The sequence below is a fragment of the Sphaeramia orbicularis genome, chromosome 4 (genome assembly GCF_902148855.1).
Source record: "Sphaeramia orbicularis chromosome 4, fSphaOr1.1, whole genome shotgun sequence".
Classification (NCBI taxonomy): domain Eukaryota; kingdom Metazoa; phylum Chordata; class Actinopteri; order Kurtiformes; family Apogonidae; genus Sphaeramia; species Sphaeramia orbicularis.
The window spans coordinates 39,374,269-39,393,382 of record NC_043960.1 but is presented as its reverse complement, the minus strand read 5'-3'; the positions used below and the strand labels follow the sequence as shown (position 1 = coordinate 39,393,382).

Here is a 19,114-nt window from a genome sequence, read left to right as displayed (position 1 = left end):
CGCACACAAAGGATTGCTGGAAAAGGAAGATAGACAGGGGTGGAGCTGGGGCTGTGGCGGATGATCCACAGTAACGGGCAGGAGTGGCGTTCGCTTAGCACACAGCTCACACCAAGGCCAACGGTCGGCTGCACTCATATCCTTTCTGCTTGTGTGTTTGATAGAGAAAATGGGAAGCCCTCCAAGTGTGACACATGGTTTCAAGCCTATGAATATCTATGAATATAAGTGGTATAAATGTAATATCAGTGGGTGTGTTTGCAACTGTGCATGTTTCTGAATATGCACGCATGTGTACTTTTTTCCATTCTGTTCTTTCACTTGTTTTTTTTTTTTTCCTCCTCTTCTCCGAAGTGCCCTACCCAGATATGTAGGAATTAGGCCACATCGCTCACTACCATCCTGCTCTAATCAAAGTGCCGATTCTTGAAACAGACAGCTGTTGTCATGTGCCTTGATTCCAATGGCTATCTGTCCCTGTAGCTGCCCAAGTTCTTATTTGGCCAGCTGAAGTTGCAAGGGAGTGAGGTTTAACAGCGCCTGCCAATTTAAACTGTGATCCAGTTCACAAAGCAGCATAAACCACAAACACAATACCTAAGGTAAGTTTCTTTTTTTTTCTCATCTCTGGCATGGCTCATAACATCCTCAAACTGATGGTGTTCCTAATCAAGATTTTTTTTTTTTTAATATATACTGTGCTGTCCTTCCATGTTTTATTTTATCACTAATATAATTTTCTTGGGGTTAAATACATAATACATTTACTCACATACTTACAAGTGCTTGATCAACGACAGCTTGAATACTACTCTAGCAGCTCATTTTTCTTTCTCTGATTGTTTTGTTCTGCAGAGAGTGTCACATACAATCACATTTAACCATATAAGGACTTTCTTTTTTCTTAATGTTAACATGACTGTGAGAAACATCTGCTGAAAAGCAACAGGGGAAAGCAGTCATATCCATTTCGCTGCACTTCATGTGGACTGCTTCACACCTAACAGATCTCTGTGTACAGTCAGACTTCATTAGTAGATGTGTACACCCTTACCATGCTGCTCCATGTTTGACTGCCTTAAACCAATCCAGACAGAAAGAAACATTCTCCAAATGCCTCCCTGGCTTAAATTTGGTGCATCAGAATGTCCAAATGTAAACTCTCGTGAGTTATTGTCTGTGCATCTATTCCTGGTTCAGGTTGTCAGGGTGGGCCAGGGACGAAACAATCCCATCTGTTGTGGACTAACTGAAGGACATGCTTTATCACAAATCCATCTGCAGTTTAAGCCTCAAGCCATCAGGCAAAAAGAGGAGGAAGGGATTTTATAACCCAATGAAACAATTGCTATGACTTTGTCTTTACTGTATGTTGTATAAAAACAGTTGATTTTCCATCAGATATTATCCATGTGATCTGAGATGTAGCCATGAAAGTATCAGTAAAACATGAAAGAAAAAAAACAACAACATACAAGTGAATACCTGAGAATTCCTTTGGGCGTCTTTATAGCTTATGTTGAGTATAAGAAGGTCTTTCTGTAGCTGACAGCAAATGAAGAGCACTAACAATCACAATAAAGCAGCCCATTTAGACTCCTCCACTGTCTATTTTCGTTACAGGAGCTTTAACTAGGTTTAGATTCAAAAGCCAATGTTTATTTTCTTTGTTTCATAAACATATTTTGACCCCTATACAAAGACTGAAAGAAGAAAATAAAGAACATTCCACAGTATTGAATATTAACTGTGAGCGCTGGGCTACATTATTAACACTTCAATTCTAAGAGCACAAAGAGGAGTCATAGGTCACTGCAAAGCAATTTGTTGCTTGTTTCTGTACAATACAGGGCAGTTCAGGCAACTAGAAGTTGAAGAGTGTCGTCTTGAAAAGAGAAAGACAAGGCATGTTCAAACAAAGCTGCGCAAAGGGATATGCCTGTCAGGTTGCTGATTGAAGCTTTATATGGTGCAGTTTTTGATCTACTGTGCAGAAAAACATTAGAGAATACAAGATCAGGGAGAGCTTTAACTCTTAAAACACTCCCTTAAACACATTGGCAGGGCCAGGGTCAGAGGTCACACAGCTCTGAACTCTCTCCCTTAAGGCTAAGGACATCAGAGGTCCCTCTGTGGTGCTGCTCTCCCTTTATTTTACCCATCATCCCTCATCAGGCTGGGATGACCCTATGACCTCAGAGCTAGGGTTACCTGTACATTGACTGTCTATTCATGAGCACGGGGCTTGACGCTGTGTCAATATTTGCTCTGTGAGAAAGGAGGGAGTTGTGTGATGATGACCAAGGAAACAAAAAGAAAAAGTCCAGATAAAATCTGAAGGATAGTGTTTGTCTTACATGTAAAGCCGTCAGTTAAATGGTAAATGTTGTGGTTTCATCTGTAATTTCTTCACGCTTTGTATGGTGCAGAGGTCTAACTCACACGCTGACTACAAAGATCATATGCATGTGTGATAATTCTTGTTTACTCAGCGACAAAGATCCAAAGGAGCCTGGTAAACAGATGCCTGCTCGGCTACCTACTGAGGGGTCCCTACAAAAACACTCCAAAAGCCCCCCTGTGTATGCTGTCAGCTATCAATCAGAGCGCCGTAAGTGGGATCCTTGAGCAGAGATGCTATCAGCGCTGCCCCGTATACACTCACACCACAGTTTCCCTTATCTCTGCTGAGATAACAGATCCCCTCTAACAGCGAGAGGCCTGAACCAGACACGTTCGCTTTCTTCATGTCTCTTTCTGTATCTTACTCCCTGTCTCAGCTGTGCTATATACCACTTAATTTCAGATGGGGGCCCTCAGAAAAAAAAAAACAGCCAATTTGCTCTGGTTCCTGTTTAAAATTCAATAAGTGAGTGGCTTCTATTGCAACCGTGTGGTGCTAGCGGAGGCTACAGAGGGCTCGTGCTACTTCTGATTCCAATCTCTGATGTTATCAGCCTCTAGAAGAAACATGATACATGTCTCAGTTGACAAATCTAGATAGGCATGAAATTAAACATAAATCAGAAGCATGAAACATTACCAATTTCCTGCATCTATACTTTTTTTTTTTAATTTTGTAAACATTACATATACAGGAAAAAACTTTCCAACTACATTTTCAGGACTGTGTTTAGGATTGTGCAATAGAGTGGCTTTTGTCCACAGTGTAAACATATGCCTTCAATAAATAGTTGTGCAACTTAGGAATATAAGGTTAGGTTTGCAATAATAAAATAAAGTAATAAAATAAGTTAGTCAGCATGGCAATAGTGTAAGGAATCTAAATCTGAACTTTTCATGTTAAAAAATGCTGTGCCCGTGCAGGTTTGTCAGGTAATATTTGTGGTGTCAGAGCTGTTTGTCTTTCACTGGCTTGAGGACAGCGTGCAGAGGAGATGGTCCTGAACCAGTCCTGTTTTGGGGCTTCCACCAGACCACAGCACGTTGGGCCTAATAACAAAAACAAGCATCCCGGTGTGGAGCTGGTCCCACAGTGTGAGGACTTTAATGAGGAACATGTGGAGCTGCCCAGACACACAGTCAGAGGAAACCCAATCCCTCACTCCCTCTTATTCTCCCCCTTCCTCCTCCCTTCCCCCTTTCTTTTTTCTTTCTCTCGCTCTTTCACGTTACTCTCTACATATCTGTTGCTATAAGCTAATGTTTTTATGTCCTTGTTGCTTTTATTTGCTTCTATTCTCTCTGACATTCTCAGTTTGTCCAAACCTTCCCTATCTTTCATCTACTTTCTGTCTCTCCTCATGCTCACTGCAGTTATTTTTTTTTTCTATTGTACCAGAACAAGTGGCCCACTGTCAGCAGGAGAAATGTACTGGCCTTGTTTTTTACTTGATCAACACCCTTATAGTTCTCCCACCCACCCACCCACTCACTCACTCACTCACTCCAAGCTGTTTCAGAGTCGGTGTATACATATTTGCTGGGTCATGCAATGCAATACGTGCATAAGGAAACATGGGAAGAAAGAGGTCTTTCTCCACCCATCAGCCCTGACAGGCCGTCCAGGAGTTGCTTTCATGTGCTGAATTCATCCTTACCGTCCACCTGGATCAATTAACTGTTTGGTTCACTGGTCATCAGTCTCGTGGTGTGGAACGTCCGTTCATCTCAAAGAAAACAGCTCATTGAGAGAAACTATGATCTGCACCATAACTTTGATTTACTTATCTCCTACTTCTGTGAAACACACATGCATGGGTTGTGTTATTATTACTAAAACTAAACATTATCTTTGTTACAAGAAAATGTGCTTTCTTTCTCAGGAAATGTCATCAGCTGCCTGTGAAGACAAATACTGTCAACGGTGAGATACACATGGGATTTATTCACTTTAATTTGTGCATCCACATCATCAGCATGTCTCTCAAACACTGACTGTGTCACTGCACTCAGTCTAAGCTGTCTTGGGGAATACGGCATGTAACCTGTTCAAGGGGATTTATAATGTGACTATAAAGCCCAGCCATAAAGCAGATCAACCAACCAACCAACCTACCAAACCTCCAAAATTAGCTGAACAAACAGAGTAAGGTAGAGCCCTCTGGGGGGATAAACTTGGCACACTGGATCCAGTGTGACAGAGGCCCTTCTGGCAGCTCAGAACAATCCAAACGTTCCACTTGGGTTGAGCTGTCTTCGTTTCCCCCTCCACTATATATATCAGCCCCACATCAACATGGGCCTGTGAAGACCTTTCACAAGACTGACAGGCCACCTGAATCACACAATTGTGTGGCCGGAGGAGCCAGCATGTGTATAGAAAAACCAGTGATCCAATAACTGTCTAGGTTCACTTCTCTCTCATAAAGTCAGGAGGGAGGCGCAGAAGGAGACCCACAGCTACAACCCAAATGTTCCAGCTGCACCAAAACAACACTATCACTTCTAATCTAATTCCACAAAATATGCACACTTCGACTGTTGATTTTCTTAATACCAATATTTCATTTACTAACCGGTTAGTGCATTAAAATTCTTTATTTGCATGGCACAAAAACCACAGAATGTATCCCGAGTCTGAGAGCTGTGTGAGTCTATGCGCCTTATGCATGGTCTGGCCTCACAGCAGCTGTGCAAATGAAAGACGGAGTGTCGTTGGAGGAGTGAGAGAGATGGAAAGTTTGCCACAAAAGGAAAAGAGTAACATACAAGTTGCTGTAAAATGTAATGGAAAAAATAATAGCACACAGAGATTTTGCTGGTTAGAAAATACGAGTAATTTCTATGAAAAATTTCAAGAGAAAAAAACAGATAGTCACGTTTTAGTGGCTTTTAAAACGCCAGAAAAATGACTCCACAGTGTGTAAAAGCCACCCTACTTTTCAGTCATTAATGCAAGCGGATAAACATCTCAGCACAATACCCACAGCTTCTTCTCACTGAGGAGCATTATTTACTTGTACTGAACTTCAGAATACTCAGCTAGATGTGATCACTTAGTTTGCACATGAGTGTCACTCACATCCCATTATCTGAGCAGTAAAGCCGGAGTTAGAAAACAACAGGTGAGAGATTCCTGCTTTGAGCTGAAAACACACAAACATTTGTCTTTGGGATGGGGGTGGGGGACAAACACAACAGTTGACCTGGGAGCTTTGTAGTGCAAAGTTCTATGTCAGCTCTGTTTGATAAATAACCTGAGAATACACTGAAAACAGACCAAATATCAACTCTCAGCTTAGATGCATTGGTATGTAGTGGTAGTAGAGGCATATCAGTGTAATAAGACCATCTCCCTATGTGTGTGTGTGTGTGTGTGTGTGTGTGTGTGTGTGTGTGTGTGTGTGTGTCCACTTCTTACTGTTATTAGAGCTTCTTTTCCACTGTCCTCATCCCAGTAATTGCCACTACATGTAAATATCAAGTGGTTAGTGAATAATTAGTCTTTCATTGGCCAGTAATCACCTCTGGGCCCCGTCTACACTTTAGACCCCTCCCTCGTAGAGCCGCCCTGAAGACAGGGGCCCCTTTTGAATGACAGCGCTTTGGGAAGGAAGACGAATTTTTGTCTGATTTCCCGCAGCCACAGCGTCGATGAGAAGCAGTCGAGGAACTCCATTCTAACTGAATGGATTGGTATGGGGAGAAGCGGACCTCAAATCACGGCTAAGCGGCAGCTTTGGGACTGTGTAACGTTGACGATGGTTTTCCTTTGGCTGTTGTTTCGACCAGGTAAGGGCTTTTCAATCTGTGCCCTCCACTCCTGCATGTTCAGCCGCTGCTCCCACTCCATGAAACCAAGTTGGACCTGGAAAAAGTTAACTTTTCCCCGGCGTCGTGTGGCTTAACTAACCTTACTTATCGACTGTGAGGGTTTCTTACACGTAGTTGCTGGAGTTTGGGGGTGTTTAGTGGCTCCGGGGGTCACATAAGTCGCCTTTGTTGGAGCCTGTCCGGTCCTCTGCGGACAAAGTAAAAGCCTGCGGAGGATGAGCCTCCAGCCGCAGCACTCCGACCGCTAGCTTAACACGAGTTCACGTACGGCCGTGTTTTTTCACCAAACAGACTCCTCTCTCAAACAAAACAACGACCCAAACTATCTGAAAACAACTCCTTTACAGTTCCCACTTTGTATAAAGCCCACAAACCGCTGCTGTTGACTTTTATCCGTAGTTTGTGGAGTTACGGTTAGCTCCGCGTTAGCATAGCACAGTAGCAACTGGACGGAGAAAACGGCTTGTTTTTTATCCGACAAATGACGCTAATAGGGCACCAAACGGACCCTTTTAGCGTCAGGTTTGCGCTTTAAAGTTCACAACCAGCCTCGGTTTATGTTATTTATACTAAATGTTATTCATGGACGGCTTATTTCTGACTGTTCATGCTTCATTTAGTGACTTTGCCAGCTACCATGCACAGGGGTCCAACTTTTTGGCCTCTGAACGCGTCGTCGCTCCAGAAGAAACAATCGGGTTTTTAGATCCTGTGTTTATGTGACAAATCTCCAAAGAACAAAACACTTAAAACATACTCTTAACTTGTTTTCTTGGCTGCTTAAATAAAGGAAGGCTCCTACAATATCACTCAAAGTTTATGTTTGTATAAAATCACTCACCTGGCCCCAGTTGTTTGTAGGCATCATGAACATTTAACACACTGATGTTATTTGATTATTACCTGGATATGGATTTGTAATAAAGGACATGTTAAGCAAATTTAAGAATTACATGAAATAAAGATCAAGTTTATTCAGATAGGAAAACTATAAACTATCATATTTAACCTTAAAGGGTTTATTCCAGCCTGATTCAGTTTACTTTTAATGCTTTGTTGAATTCCTTTGGTTCTGTCATTGCTATAAACAGAAGTTCCTCCTCTCTGCTTTTATGTGTTTTCACACTTGTTGATATTCTACTAAGTTCCAGAGAACAGAGATGCACGGATGTTGATGTCAGTCCATGCTTTGATTGTCATAAACCATCAATCACTATAGATTGTGTGAGAATTCAGCCAAAGGATGTAGAATGCCTCTAACTTGACCTCTCACACCCTGGTTCAGTTTTATCAGGGCTGGTGTTAAAGTGCAGTCACTGTGAGATGTGTTAATAATCTGTCATGCCTCCTCAGTGCATCTGACTTCTGTGAAAGCAAAGAAAATGGTGCAGAAATATTTGCACGCGCTGGTTTGGAATCGCCGTGCTTATCTTGTTGTCTTTGCCCAAGCTGTTGGGAGATTAGATGAAGCAAACACAAGATTATTCTGTTGCAGTAGAGGAGCCCTGTGTTGCAACTGAATCCCAGTCCTTGCTGTAAAAGTGATGTATGTGTTGTGGATGCTGGCTGATGTCGATGTCCTGTCTGTTGGATATGGAAAATTGAATCTGCCATGCAGCTGAAGTTAATATTCCAGTCAGAGTATGTGACATCCCACCCAGAAGTAACACAAAACTGAAATCAAAATGATAAATCTCCACCATTTTCTCTATGACTGAGGTAGTCAACGTTCTTTTAGTCATTAATATATTTATCACTTGGGTATGTAGCCTTTACCACCCAGATATCACATGCTTTGCTCAGCCCCCCCACCTCCCACCCCAGCCTCCAGTATGGACCCTTAGTTTTTTGTGATCCTCTCAACATTAGCTGTCCTATATGCTACCAGGGCCTGCCGTGCCATGTACTGTAACTTAATGGACTGGAGTTACCTCAGCAACAGCCAAACCACATTCAACACCCTGCGGCAAACTACACAGGTCGGTTTCCTCCTACAGTGAGTTTGCCCTAGTTGGGGGAAATAAGTTTTGACTGACTCTGTAGCACAGTGTGGGATCATGGCCTCGTGAGCTCACCCATTTGGGTTTTAATGGCTCTACTGATTGAACTAAACTTGATAGTGGAAAAGTTTTGACTCCTTGTGTACTGAGCTGAGGTGGTGCATGTCAGCTGGAGTTTAAGCTTCTTATTAACAGTGTGTCAGTTTATTTGTAATAAAGAGGCAGTTTGTGGAGTGAAGGAGGATCTGTCTATTACAGCAGTGTCAAACAAATGAGAGTGGATGTAGTGATAAGGTCAGAAACGTCTTAATACTTTAATACTTATGTCTGTTGTCGTTGTGTTGCAGCTCATTGCCAGCAGTGTCGAATCCAGCGCTGCAACACGGAGTATGTGGCTTCTACCTCAACCTCTGGTGGTCTACAGGAGGATGTGGCTCTGGATGTGGACTACTGCATCGCCCTGCGAGCCTATGCTCTGTGCACCCGCCGGCAGGCACGCAGCTGCAGGGGCGACCTGGTCTACCACTCCGCTGTCTTCCGCATTAAGGAGCTATTCTCTCAGTATAACTGCTCCAGCGATGGCCCCACGTCCTCGGCCAAGGTCCCCAGCACTTCTCGGCCAGCTGTGTCGGAGCTGTGCAACTACGAGAACCGCGTCCTTGTGTCAGGTTCAGCGGGGCAGCAGAAGAAATACGCCCACTGTGGATTATTCGGAGACCCACACCTACGGACTTTCCGAGATGAGTTTCAGACCTGCAAGGTGGAAGGGGCGTGGCCTCTGATTGATAACCGCTACCTGTCAGTGCAGGTGACCAATGTGCCTGTTGTGCTGGGCTCCAGTGCCACGGCAACCAGCAAGGTGAGGATGGGTTAGAGTAGACCTGCAATGATTAAGTGACCTAATAGTTTGACTAGTCCACTCTGATCCCAGCTTTGTTTCCATCTGCTTTTACTTTAGTTCTCTAAGACTGTAAACTAAATGTCTTTGGGTTGTGGTCAAAAGAAGACTTTTGAGGATGTCATCTGGGCCTTAAGGGAACACTGATCTTTATTTTTCACCATTTTCTGACAATTTACTGGAAAACTCATTGATTAATGTGGAAATAATTGACAGCGCAAATAATCGTTAGTTTAGATGTTGTGGTGGATCATGTATCTGTTTAGAGAGAACCAGAAGAAGCCCTGACCAGAAGTGAAGCTGCGTTTTTAAAAATATTTGTCATATTTAAACAAAACTTAGGGATTTTGTCTCCAATTTAATGCCCAATGTTCTAGATTTTTCATGCTGAAATTAGGTAATTTGCCTAATTTTTAGCTCTTTTTTTTTTTTTGTCTTAAACCAGCCTCATCCCATTTACCATTGTTGGTTGGTGAAAAAACACTGACTGTATCACACAGATTAAGCAATTAATTGATACATTAAGAAAAAACTGGCAAATTGATTGATAAATAAGCAGCCACCCTTAACAAACCATTACCAGACGTTGGAAACTAGTGGCCTCTATGGGTTCCCTGTTCCTGAGTGCGCTCTCACCAGTTCAGGTATTGCCATAAACTATCAAACATGTGAAGTTAATCGTCATTCCACGGTGCCTCTCCAGCCTCCAGCATTCCTCTTGTCTTGCAGCTCCTTCAGATCTATGAGGGAAAGAGAGGAGGGAGTCCTTCAGTGGTGTTGAATCACAGACATGCTTGAGCGCTCTACCTTTAACACATGGGTGGTCATATGGTAGTGATTAACGCTCACTCAAACATTTTCCTCCACCACCACGATCTGGAATGTTTTTTCACCCCTCTGGTCAAATAATTAACTGGCCGCTTTTTGTGTAAATATGGAATAATGTGGAAAAATAAAGTAATAATTGGACAGCAGCAAGGGATTTTAATTCCATTAATTGAATTGACTGGTATTTAATGCAGCTTCACGGATGAAATCTGAGATGCATCTACTCTTTATCTATACTCTTCATATATTTATAAAAACCACTACGTACAGATACTATCCATGGAAAGATACCAGGCGTCTTTTACTATTTTCATAATAATTGTCACTTTTTAACCTTTCATGGATGATCTGTATGAAAACAAACCAAACCTGTAAAATCATATTAACCTGAATGAAATGTAACACAGATAGATGGCAGGGATGAAGCTTTTGAAAAACAGTTCCAGTTTACTCTGGGTTAGCAGCTTTAATGTAAACCTGTAGCATGTGGACGTCTGTGCCAGCACCCGCATGCCCACATCATGCTTTCAGAGTTGTTTTCAACTGCCAGACTTAAGACAGGAAATCATCCATCAAATACAGTATCCCCGTAAGTGTAAACTTAACCACAGCCACGGCTTTGTCAGGATTCTTTGAAGAAACAGGGGTTGGACTCCAGCTTTTTAAAGTTCAGCTGGAATACAAATCACAGACACTGAGTGAGTCTGAGCAGCAGCGTTGTAGTCGGGGCAGTGACGCTTCCTACAGGTTTTGAGGCTGTAGTGAATCCACGTACCTGATCAAACAGACAGCATTACATGTGTGAGGCCAGAAAGAATCTGACAGTTCTGTAGTATGAGGTTTATTTTGGATTTCTTATCTTCATGTGTTTGGTTGAAAGAAGTTCAGCTAACTCTTGACTTTAATTTTTTGATTGTTATCAGTTAACTGGGATAAGATTACATCAGATGAGAAATCCCTGTCACCACAGGAACAAAGCCAGAGTGGACCATCCACAGCTCCCACAGCTCTTTAAACTTTTGATTTCTGCTGCCACCTTGTGGCATCTTTGGGTACTGCTTGCAAATGCTTTAACTGGGTTTTCTCCCTTTGTGTTTTTTATCACAACAAAGATGGGACCTAGAAGGTCATTTACCAGTTGCATGATGTAAGACTAGTGTAACTCCAGCGTAAATCCATTAATTTTAATGCCTTGTCCTCTTCACTGCAGATCACAGTGATCTTCAAGTCGTACCACGGCTGCACAGATCAGAAGGTGTACCAGGCCACCACTGAAGACCTGCCGTTGGCCTTCCAGGACGGAACCCGCAGCGGCGGCGAGAGTGGCAGCCTCACAATCGTAGAGCGCGGTGGCTCTGGCGTGGGCCGTCAGGTGAAGATACAGGCCAGATACATCGGCACCTCAATCATCGTCCGGCGTGTGGGCAGCTACCTGACCTTTGCCATCCGCATGCCCGAGGACACACTGGACTTCTCAGAGGACAATGGCGGTCTGCAGCTGTGTCTGCACGGTTGCCCTCGCAACGAGCTCATCAAAGAGCACATGCTGGGCCGCCAGCAGCCCCGCCTACCAGGCAACGGGCAGGGCACCAACGCAGAGCTGGGTCCACTACGGCCGCCTCACCAGGTCTACACTGTGGAACGGGCCACGGCCAAGTGTAGAGAGACTCTGCAGGTGGAGGACGTGTACTTTCAGTCCTGTGTGTTTGACTTGCTCACTACAGGAGATCCAGAGTTCTCTATGGCCGCCTATGGCGCTCTGGAGGATTTAAAGGCGCTGCCGCCCAGTAAACTGAAGCAGAACTCCCCGAGGACTCCTCGCCTTTACAACAAAGGGCTGTCACACACACACAACAGCCACTGTCTGCTCTCCCTCCTCCTCCTCATTCTGCTGCTTTTGTAAAAAATGTATAAATATAAATGATTTAAACAAAGAGAAACATGGAGACAAACAGAACGTGGAAGCATCTCCAGCTTGAGGAAAGAGTGACTCGAGCACAGACATATAGATGTGCATTTTTTGGAATCTGTGAATGTTGTGATCGATTCCTTTTTTACTCATTTGAAGGATTTCCCACTGATGAAAGACGGCCTTTTTTTCCACCTTTGCATTTTTTTGTGGATTGATACCAGTGTCTACAGCTGAACAGAATCACCGTGTTGGTTTCATATTGTCTTGGTTCACTATTAATTTGTTTACAGCAGTGTTGAAAAGATGAAACTCGTCTGTGTGTGTGTGTGTGTGTGTGTGTGTGTGTGTGTGTGTGTGTGTGTGTGTGTGTGCGCGCGTGCGCTGACCTGAAGGCAGCCAATCACGGTGAGCTTGTTGTAAATATTTCCTGTTTCAGAAAGTCCTGATTATGCACGAATCTCTAAACACTCCACCACATGTAAAGCTGCATTAAATGAACTCCGTCTCAGCTGTTTATACAGAGCAGCGTGGCGTCTAGGTCCTGTATACTCCACTAATGTCAACAGCACTTAACAGTCAGTTTTGTGTATTTAAATATTACTTCCTTTTCTGTTTCAAATGTGTTGTTTTTCTCCAGAAATTGGCCCGTTATATAACACAGGATCCAACAACTGTATGTAAAAACTACCTATCCATAGTCTGTCATGTGTCAGTGTGATATTCAGCAGTTCCCCACCTCCTCTGTGAACACTCCCTCTTCAAGCTGTTTGGCTTCCAGTTTTAAAAGTAAAAAAAAAAAACACAAATCTTTATATAATAATATATTAAAAGAGTGTATATATGTGTTTTATATTGTGTACATTTGCCTGTGTATAGATGTTTTAACTGTAATATGTTTTACATTTGTTGTGATTAGTAGGTCGTTTTTGAGTCATCATAAGAAAAGTAAACTAATGTGTTGTGGTGTATCTGTAATTTTCTGTATTAAAGTGTTGGACACTCTGTATGAAGGCTTGTTTTTCTTTTCTGTTGTCAGTCTTTAAGGCCAGACTATGATAGTATTTTGTTATAAATCATAGTAAAGGGCTGCATGGAACTAAAACATGTTCAGGTTTTTGTGACATTAAAACAGTTACAGTTCTGTGCAGAAGTACAAAAAGGTTAGGTTTAGGTTTCTAATGACCACATATGCATTTGTCCGCCTCTGTATTAAGATCCAGTCTGGATATATGAGAAGTATGTGCCCCAGGGAAAATGAAAGTTTCAGGAAAAAAACATCCCTTAACAGTCTTTTGTTCATATAATATGAGATTTACTGCATTCATGTTCTGAGGTTTTATTCCAGGTTTCATTCAGCATGTGTCAGATGTTTATAACTGTTTGTGCTGCTTCTTGTCATGGGGTCAGAGGTCACAATAAATACTCACTTTAACCTTTAGAACCCATTTAGCTCCGTCTTATATGTGTTTTTCATGGTTGTGCAAGCATTTCCTGTATTTTCTCATATTGGAAGAAAAGTGAATGAGAAATATGTAAACCCTGCAAAAACAACAAACATAAAGGTGGTCTAAGACTTTTCCACAGTACTGTAGTTCAGTGTATAATTACTATCACCATTTTAGCTTTGTTGTTTTTGCATGTTTACATATTTCTCACTGTTTATAAGATGCAACAAGAAAAAAAAGTATGTACATAGTTGTAAAAACACAAAAAAACAGAATGAAATAGCTTGTGAAGGTCAGTATTTAGTATGAGTCTTACTGTTTCCTTGTGAAAAAGTAGCTCAGCAACAAATAGTTGATATGTCTTGAATGAAACCTGGTGGCACTGTAGGAAAAAATCCTGTTATTTTTACAGAAAAAAAAACTGGCAGCTGTGATTACCAGAACAATACTGTAAAAAACATCAAACCTTTAACATATTTACAGAGTAACATGTAGATTTAATATTGTGAACATATGAAGTCAACATTGGATTTTGGTGATATTTACATGTTTAAAATATTCAATTTGATTTTTTTATTACTTTTTTTTTTGTTGTGTTTTTTTAAGTACGAGAATAGGCCGTTATTTCAACATTATGGTCTTGCAATTTAAACGGCACTGCATTGTTTTTCAACTTAGTTTTATTTTCTCAAAATAATTTCTACATCAAATCAGGTTTTGTTAACATACTCTTGTAAAAACTACAGCTATATTTGATTTAATGGTTAACACAAAAATCTTTTCAAATAAACAACTTTGCATTGTATTGTCACTTATTTTGCAATTTTATAACTTTTTGGTGTTCATTCTATGGTCATTTTTTTACAGTGCAGACTCTAATTTTCTGTTTTTAACACCACATGTAGGCTCATTATAACTTCAGACTTTATTTTTTTTTTCTTTTGCAAAGTACTGTATATATTATTCATTGGTGTGCAGAAATCAGATGGTAGGAGTGCCTTAAAATGACAAGCAGACCTGTTCGGAGGCAGCTTTTCCTGTCTTCCTGTAGTTCCGGCGGCGTCCTGGTGGGGTCCTCAGCCCATAAGGTGTGACAGCTCAGGAGCAGAATAGACAGTTATGACAGGCTGGCTGTGTAGCTGTAGGGATCCACAGTATGTTCTCAGTCCCCTGTGTAAATGTTACCTCTGAGTGCTGAGCTGGCTGCTGGCTTTGCTTTTGTCTGCCAGAACACTGCACGGCTCCAAAAGGGATTTAGTCTGTGGTTAACACCAGGTTAGAGTCAACAACAACAGCACAGGGCGCACATATTTGCACTATATGAACAACAACTGCAGTGATTAGACAGAGGGATGGATCAGGTTTTAATGCCAGGCTTTGGGTTTTTTTTTTTTTTTTTTGCAACTATAGAAGCTTCTGCTCAGATGTTTGGAAGACTTTAAGATGGAACGCTCTATAATTAGACCCTGTGTATTTATCTTGAATTAAGATATTTGATCCTCTTGTGTCTCCGAGTGACAGAATGTGTCGTCACATGTAATCATACTTAATCTCCCCATGTCCCATTTCTTCACATTAAGACAATATCAGAGCGAGACGAGTGATTTTAGACATGGCCAATGAGGGGGAGGCGGGAAAAAAAGAAAAAAAAGAAAAAAAAAAAAAAAAGAGGAGATGCAACCTAACATGGGTGATGAGTCTCCATGATGCTGCTGAGATCAGGTGATGGAGCTCAGACCACCTCTGTCCAAGCCCTTTCTTTAAATACATGACTCATCAGCTCGGTTGCAGACGGCGAGGTGAAAGCCGTGTTTGTTTGTCTGCTTGTCCTCTCACTTCTCCATTTTAAACAAACAAACAAAAAAAAAAAAAGCTCCGGGCCTCATCTTGTCATCCTCTGAGATACAGCCATCTCATCTGACAGCACTGTCAGGCAGCACCAGCCTTATATAATAACCCCCATGTGAGAGCGCACTCTCATTCTGCTGAAACGGGGATGAGATTCCTGACAACTTGACATTTAAAATTTGGATAAAAATCAAACTCAACAAAAGTAGGAGATTAACCCTTTATTGAGTAAGTGTCTACAGTGCCACCCGGTTTCATTCAAGACATATTTTGGTTATTTATGCATACGTTACAAGACAGTGACAGCAACAGTTCAAATGAGGACAGGGAATCAACAGTCTCAGGTCCAATGTGGTCTCCAGGGTCTGTAAGGTCCACCTCTGCATGAACAGTGAGTGGACCTGCTTTGTTAGGTACCATGAAGTAATGGTACTAATGTAAGGAATGATGTTCAAAGGGATCATGTGGATGTGGGCAGGGGTCTGGAGCAGCACTTATGGTGGTCTAATGTTCAAAAATACATGTGCCTTTCACATGTATGTGTGTTTTTCTTGTATTCTTATTTTAATTCATACCAAATTGGGTTTATAGATTGCCACTGACCCAAAATAGATCTGATTACATTTTGGGAAAAGTAGGTCAAAGTTTATGTTTATGCATTTGGCAGACGCTTTTTTTCCAAAGCGACTTACAGGGGAAAACCAATCAAATCACTCAATCGATCAAATTTTATTTATATAGCACCAGATCACAACAAAAGTTATCTCATGACACTTTAAATATAGAGTTGGTCAAAACCAGGCTCTAAGCCAATTTACAGAAACCAACAGAGAAAGTTACATGTTTTTTATGAATTTAAAAAAAATTCTCCATTTACTTATAATGGGCAAAATGTCACATGTCTGTAGCAGCAAAACTATTGGTTGAATTCATACCAAATTGGGTTTATAGATTGCCAGTGACCCGGAATAGATGTGGTTACATTTTGGGAAAAGTAGGTCAAAGTTCAAATTTTTGATGAATTTTTAAAATCTTTTTCTTCTCCCATTTACTTATAATGGGCGCAACTACAAATGTCTCTAAAAACATCAATTTTGTTTCAGTTTACTTCAAACTTGCCACATACATAGAGGCAATTAATATGCTGACATCAGCACATGCATTGACATGATGACATCAGCTGGATCCATGCCAAAATAAGATACAATATGTGTGAGGGGCGGGGTTTGTTGTGCCTGGAACCACCTGTTGTTTTTGGTTTGTTTGTTTGTTTGTTTGTTCACACTCCAGCAGCAAAACTATTGGTTGAATTCATACCAGATTGGGTTTATAGATTGCCAGTGACCCAGAATAGATGTGATTACATTTTGGGAAAGGTAGGTGTCACACTTCGACCTGAAGTGAGGGTAGGTTGCCAAAAGGCTATCTAGAAAACAGTCTAATTTGGTCTGAAACTAAATCAAAAACAACAAGAGAAAGTCCATTTGATTTGAAAAAAAAAAGGTGAAGAGCTTTATTGCCCTTAAATGTATCACAAGAATTAAGCACAAAATGATAATAACAACAAAAAATAACACAGATCTGCACAGCACCACAGCCCTTCTCTAACTGCCCAAGCAATGTCAGACCCCCTCCATTTAAAGGCTAGGCCCCTCCCACTGGACCATACCATTTGTAATTGGTACCAATTTAAACATTTCATCAAACTACATACGTTATTTCCCATAGTTAAATCACAGAACAGTTTATGTCTTTTAAACTCACATCAAAAGAGTCATCTTATAAGTTTAGCATTTACATACTCTCTTTAACACTCAGAAAACCTGGTATGGTGCAGTGTGACAAGCTGAGCCTAGTTTCCTCATTAAACTCAGGCATTATAAAAGGCAGCCTGATGCTCCCCTCGGGTCCTTTTCCACTGCCCAGAACCAGGAAGCACTATGTAAGTAAAGAAGAACATATAATTATGAACAAAATTTCACAATCTAGAACATAACATAATTAAAGACCTAATTCAAAACTTATTTGTGTTTGTGTGTGTTTTTGGATGATTTCATGGAAAAACCAGCACAGGAGACTAACTTAGGTGTTTAAATGTAACCCAGTGTGTGCACCCACCAAGCTATCAGTAATAATGCTACCTGGCTATTGTTTGCCATGTGGACATAGTGAGTGTGTGGTGTATGGTGTATAATTAGTGGCAGGGGTGACTGCCACAGTAGGTCAAAGTTCAAATTTTTTATGAATTTTATTTTTTGCCCCATTTACTTATAATAGCTGAAATTTGTCTATGATGTCTATGTCTGTACTGTCATCAGCACATGCACAGACATGATGACATCAGCTGGATTGATGTCAAAATAAACTACAATATGTGCGAGGGGTGGGGTTTGTTGTGCCTGGAACCACTTCTTTATGTTTACTTCTTGGATTTTTTCCCCCTTTTTTTTCCACTTACGAGTAAGGAACCAAATATGGCTACTTCAGTGACCTTGATTTTTTTTACATAACAATAAAATTGTGAAAAAATTCATAAAAGTACTAAAGTCTTGTTAGATTTTCCAATAATGCACTAAAGTAGACATTTTGTATTTCAGAGTATTTCTCTGAGTGTCCTATAAAGGGTTAAATGTAAAACCCCTTCCTGTGTGTGTACAGTGGTAACAGGGTTTGTGCGTAGATTGTTGGTCCAGCCTTTTTTGAGCCATCCTGTCTTGACTTTCTCCAGTAAACAAGGACAATTACCAGGCTAATGAGTTGAGAAAAACTGCTTGAGTGATTGATACTCTCAATGGGGAAATTAATTTGGTATTAATAGAGCACTTGGCAAGATAAATAGATAGTGGTGTGTGAGTCCTCACCTTGATTGATAATGGATAGATTGATGGCTGTCTTAATCTAAGATGTTCCTTAGACTTAAATGAGGAGACACAAAGTGCTGCAGCGTTCACAACATTATGAGGCTTAAAATGACTTTGGTATTGTTATTAAATGTGTTTTACCCAGGGGTCCTACCAGGGATTTGGGACCCTGTGGAAAAAATATCACTTTGGACCCCACCAGTTCAATGCTGTAAACCAGTGGTTGTCAAACTGTTTACAGTGGAGTACCCCCTGAAACATGCTTTTTTAGCCGAGTACCCCCAACTCTAATTTCAGCATTTTTGATTGAAAAAAAATTAGGCAGCATTTGCTCCTGTGCCAAAGGTGTCTGTTTATATTTTTAAAACTCTGTAAACAAACAACTGTAATATATATATATATATATATATATATATGTACACACATACATACATATATATACATACATATATATATATATACATACATATATATATATGTATATACATATATATGTATATATATATGTACACACATACATACATATACATACATATATATACATACATACATACATATATATGTGTATATATATATATATATATATATATATATATATATATATATATAAACTTTTTTAAAGTACATTTTGTGTGCAAAATATAACCTGTTTCATTGATAAGAAAGATAAATAAATTGGTCAATAATTGATAAATAAACCTTTCCTCAACAAAAAATAATTACTTAGGTAGTCAAATAAACTCCTTTTGAAAAATATAAAATATAAGTGTTCTTAAAATGTTTCCAAAGCTTAAATAAGATAATTGACAATAAAACTATTATATGAATGTATTATGTTTTATATTTCAGCATTAATTCTCATTATTTATTTTGTATTCAGTACACAATGACTTATTTAATGTATTTTTCCAAAGAAAAATTCAAGTACCCCCAGGCTTCGTCCCAGTACCCCTGGGGGTACACATACCCTACTTTGGGAACCCCTGCTGTAAACCATGCAACACTGCGCAGGCATTGGTCAATATTCTGCTTACAATATATTTTATGATTTCATGCAAGACTGAGAAAGGTACAAGCCATCTTTT

General features: G+C 40.5%; 1 protein-coding gene across 1 annotated transcript; it reads left to right on the top strand.

Moving 5' to 3' along the window:
- The first annotated feature begins 473 nt into the window (after positions 1-473).
- On the top strand, positions 474-12,881 carry rgmd (RGM domain family, member D). Its single transcript, XM_030133008.1, has 5 exons — positions 474-602; positions 4,287-4,327; positions 6,047-6,195; positions 8,585-9,096; positions 11,174-12,881. Exons 2-5 carry the CDS (start codon positions 4,290-4,292, stop codon positions 11,864-11,866), a joined length of 1,392 nt encoding a protein of 463 aa, XP_029988868.1. The 5' UTR covers positions 474-602; positions 4,287-4,289; the 3' UTR covers positions 11,867-12,881.
- The last annotated feature ends 6,233 nt before the right edge of the window (positions 12,882-19,114 follow it).

Excerpts from the sequence above, each read along its gene's own strand:
- rgmd (XM_030133008.1), top strand. The coding sequence starts at position 4,290 with ATGTCATCAGCTGCCTGTGAAGACAAATACTGTCAACG. Across the intron at positions 6,196-8,584 it reads TTGGCTGTTGTTTCGACCAG|CTCATTGCCAGCAGTGTCGA; the intron begins GTAAGGGCTTTT and ends GTTGTGTTGCAG. Across the intron at positions 9,097-11,173 it reads GTGCCACGGCAACCAGCAAG|ATCACAGTGATCTTCAAGTC; the intron begins GTGAGGATGGGT and ends TCTTCACTGCAG.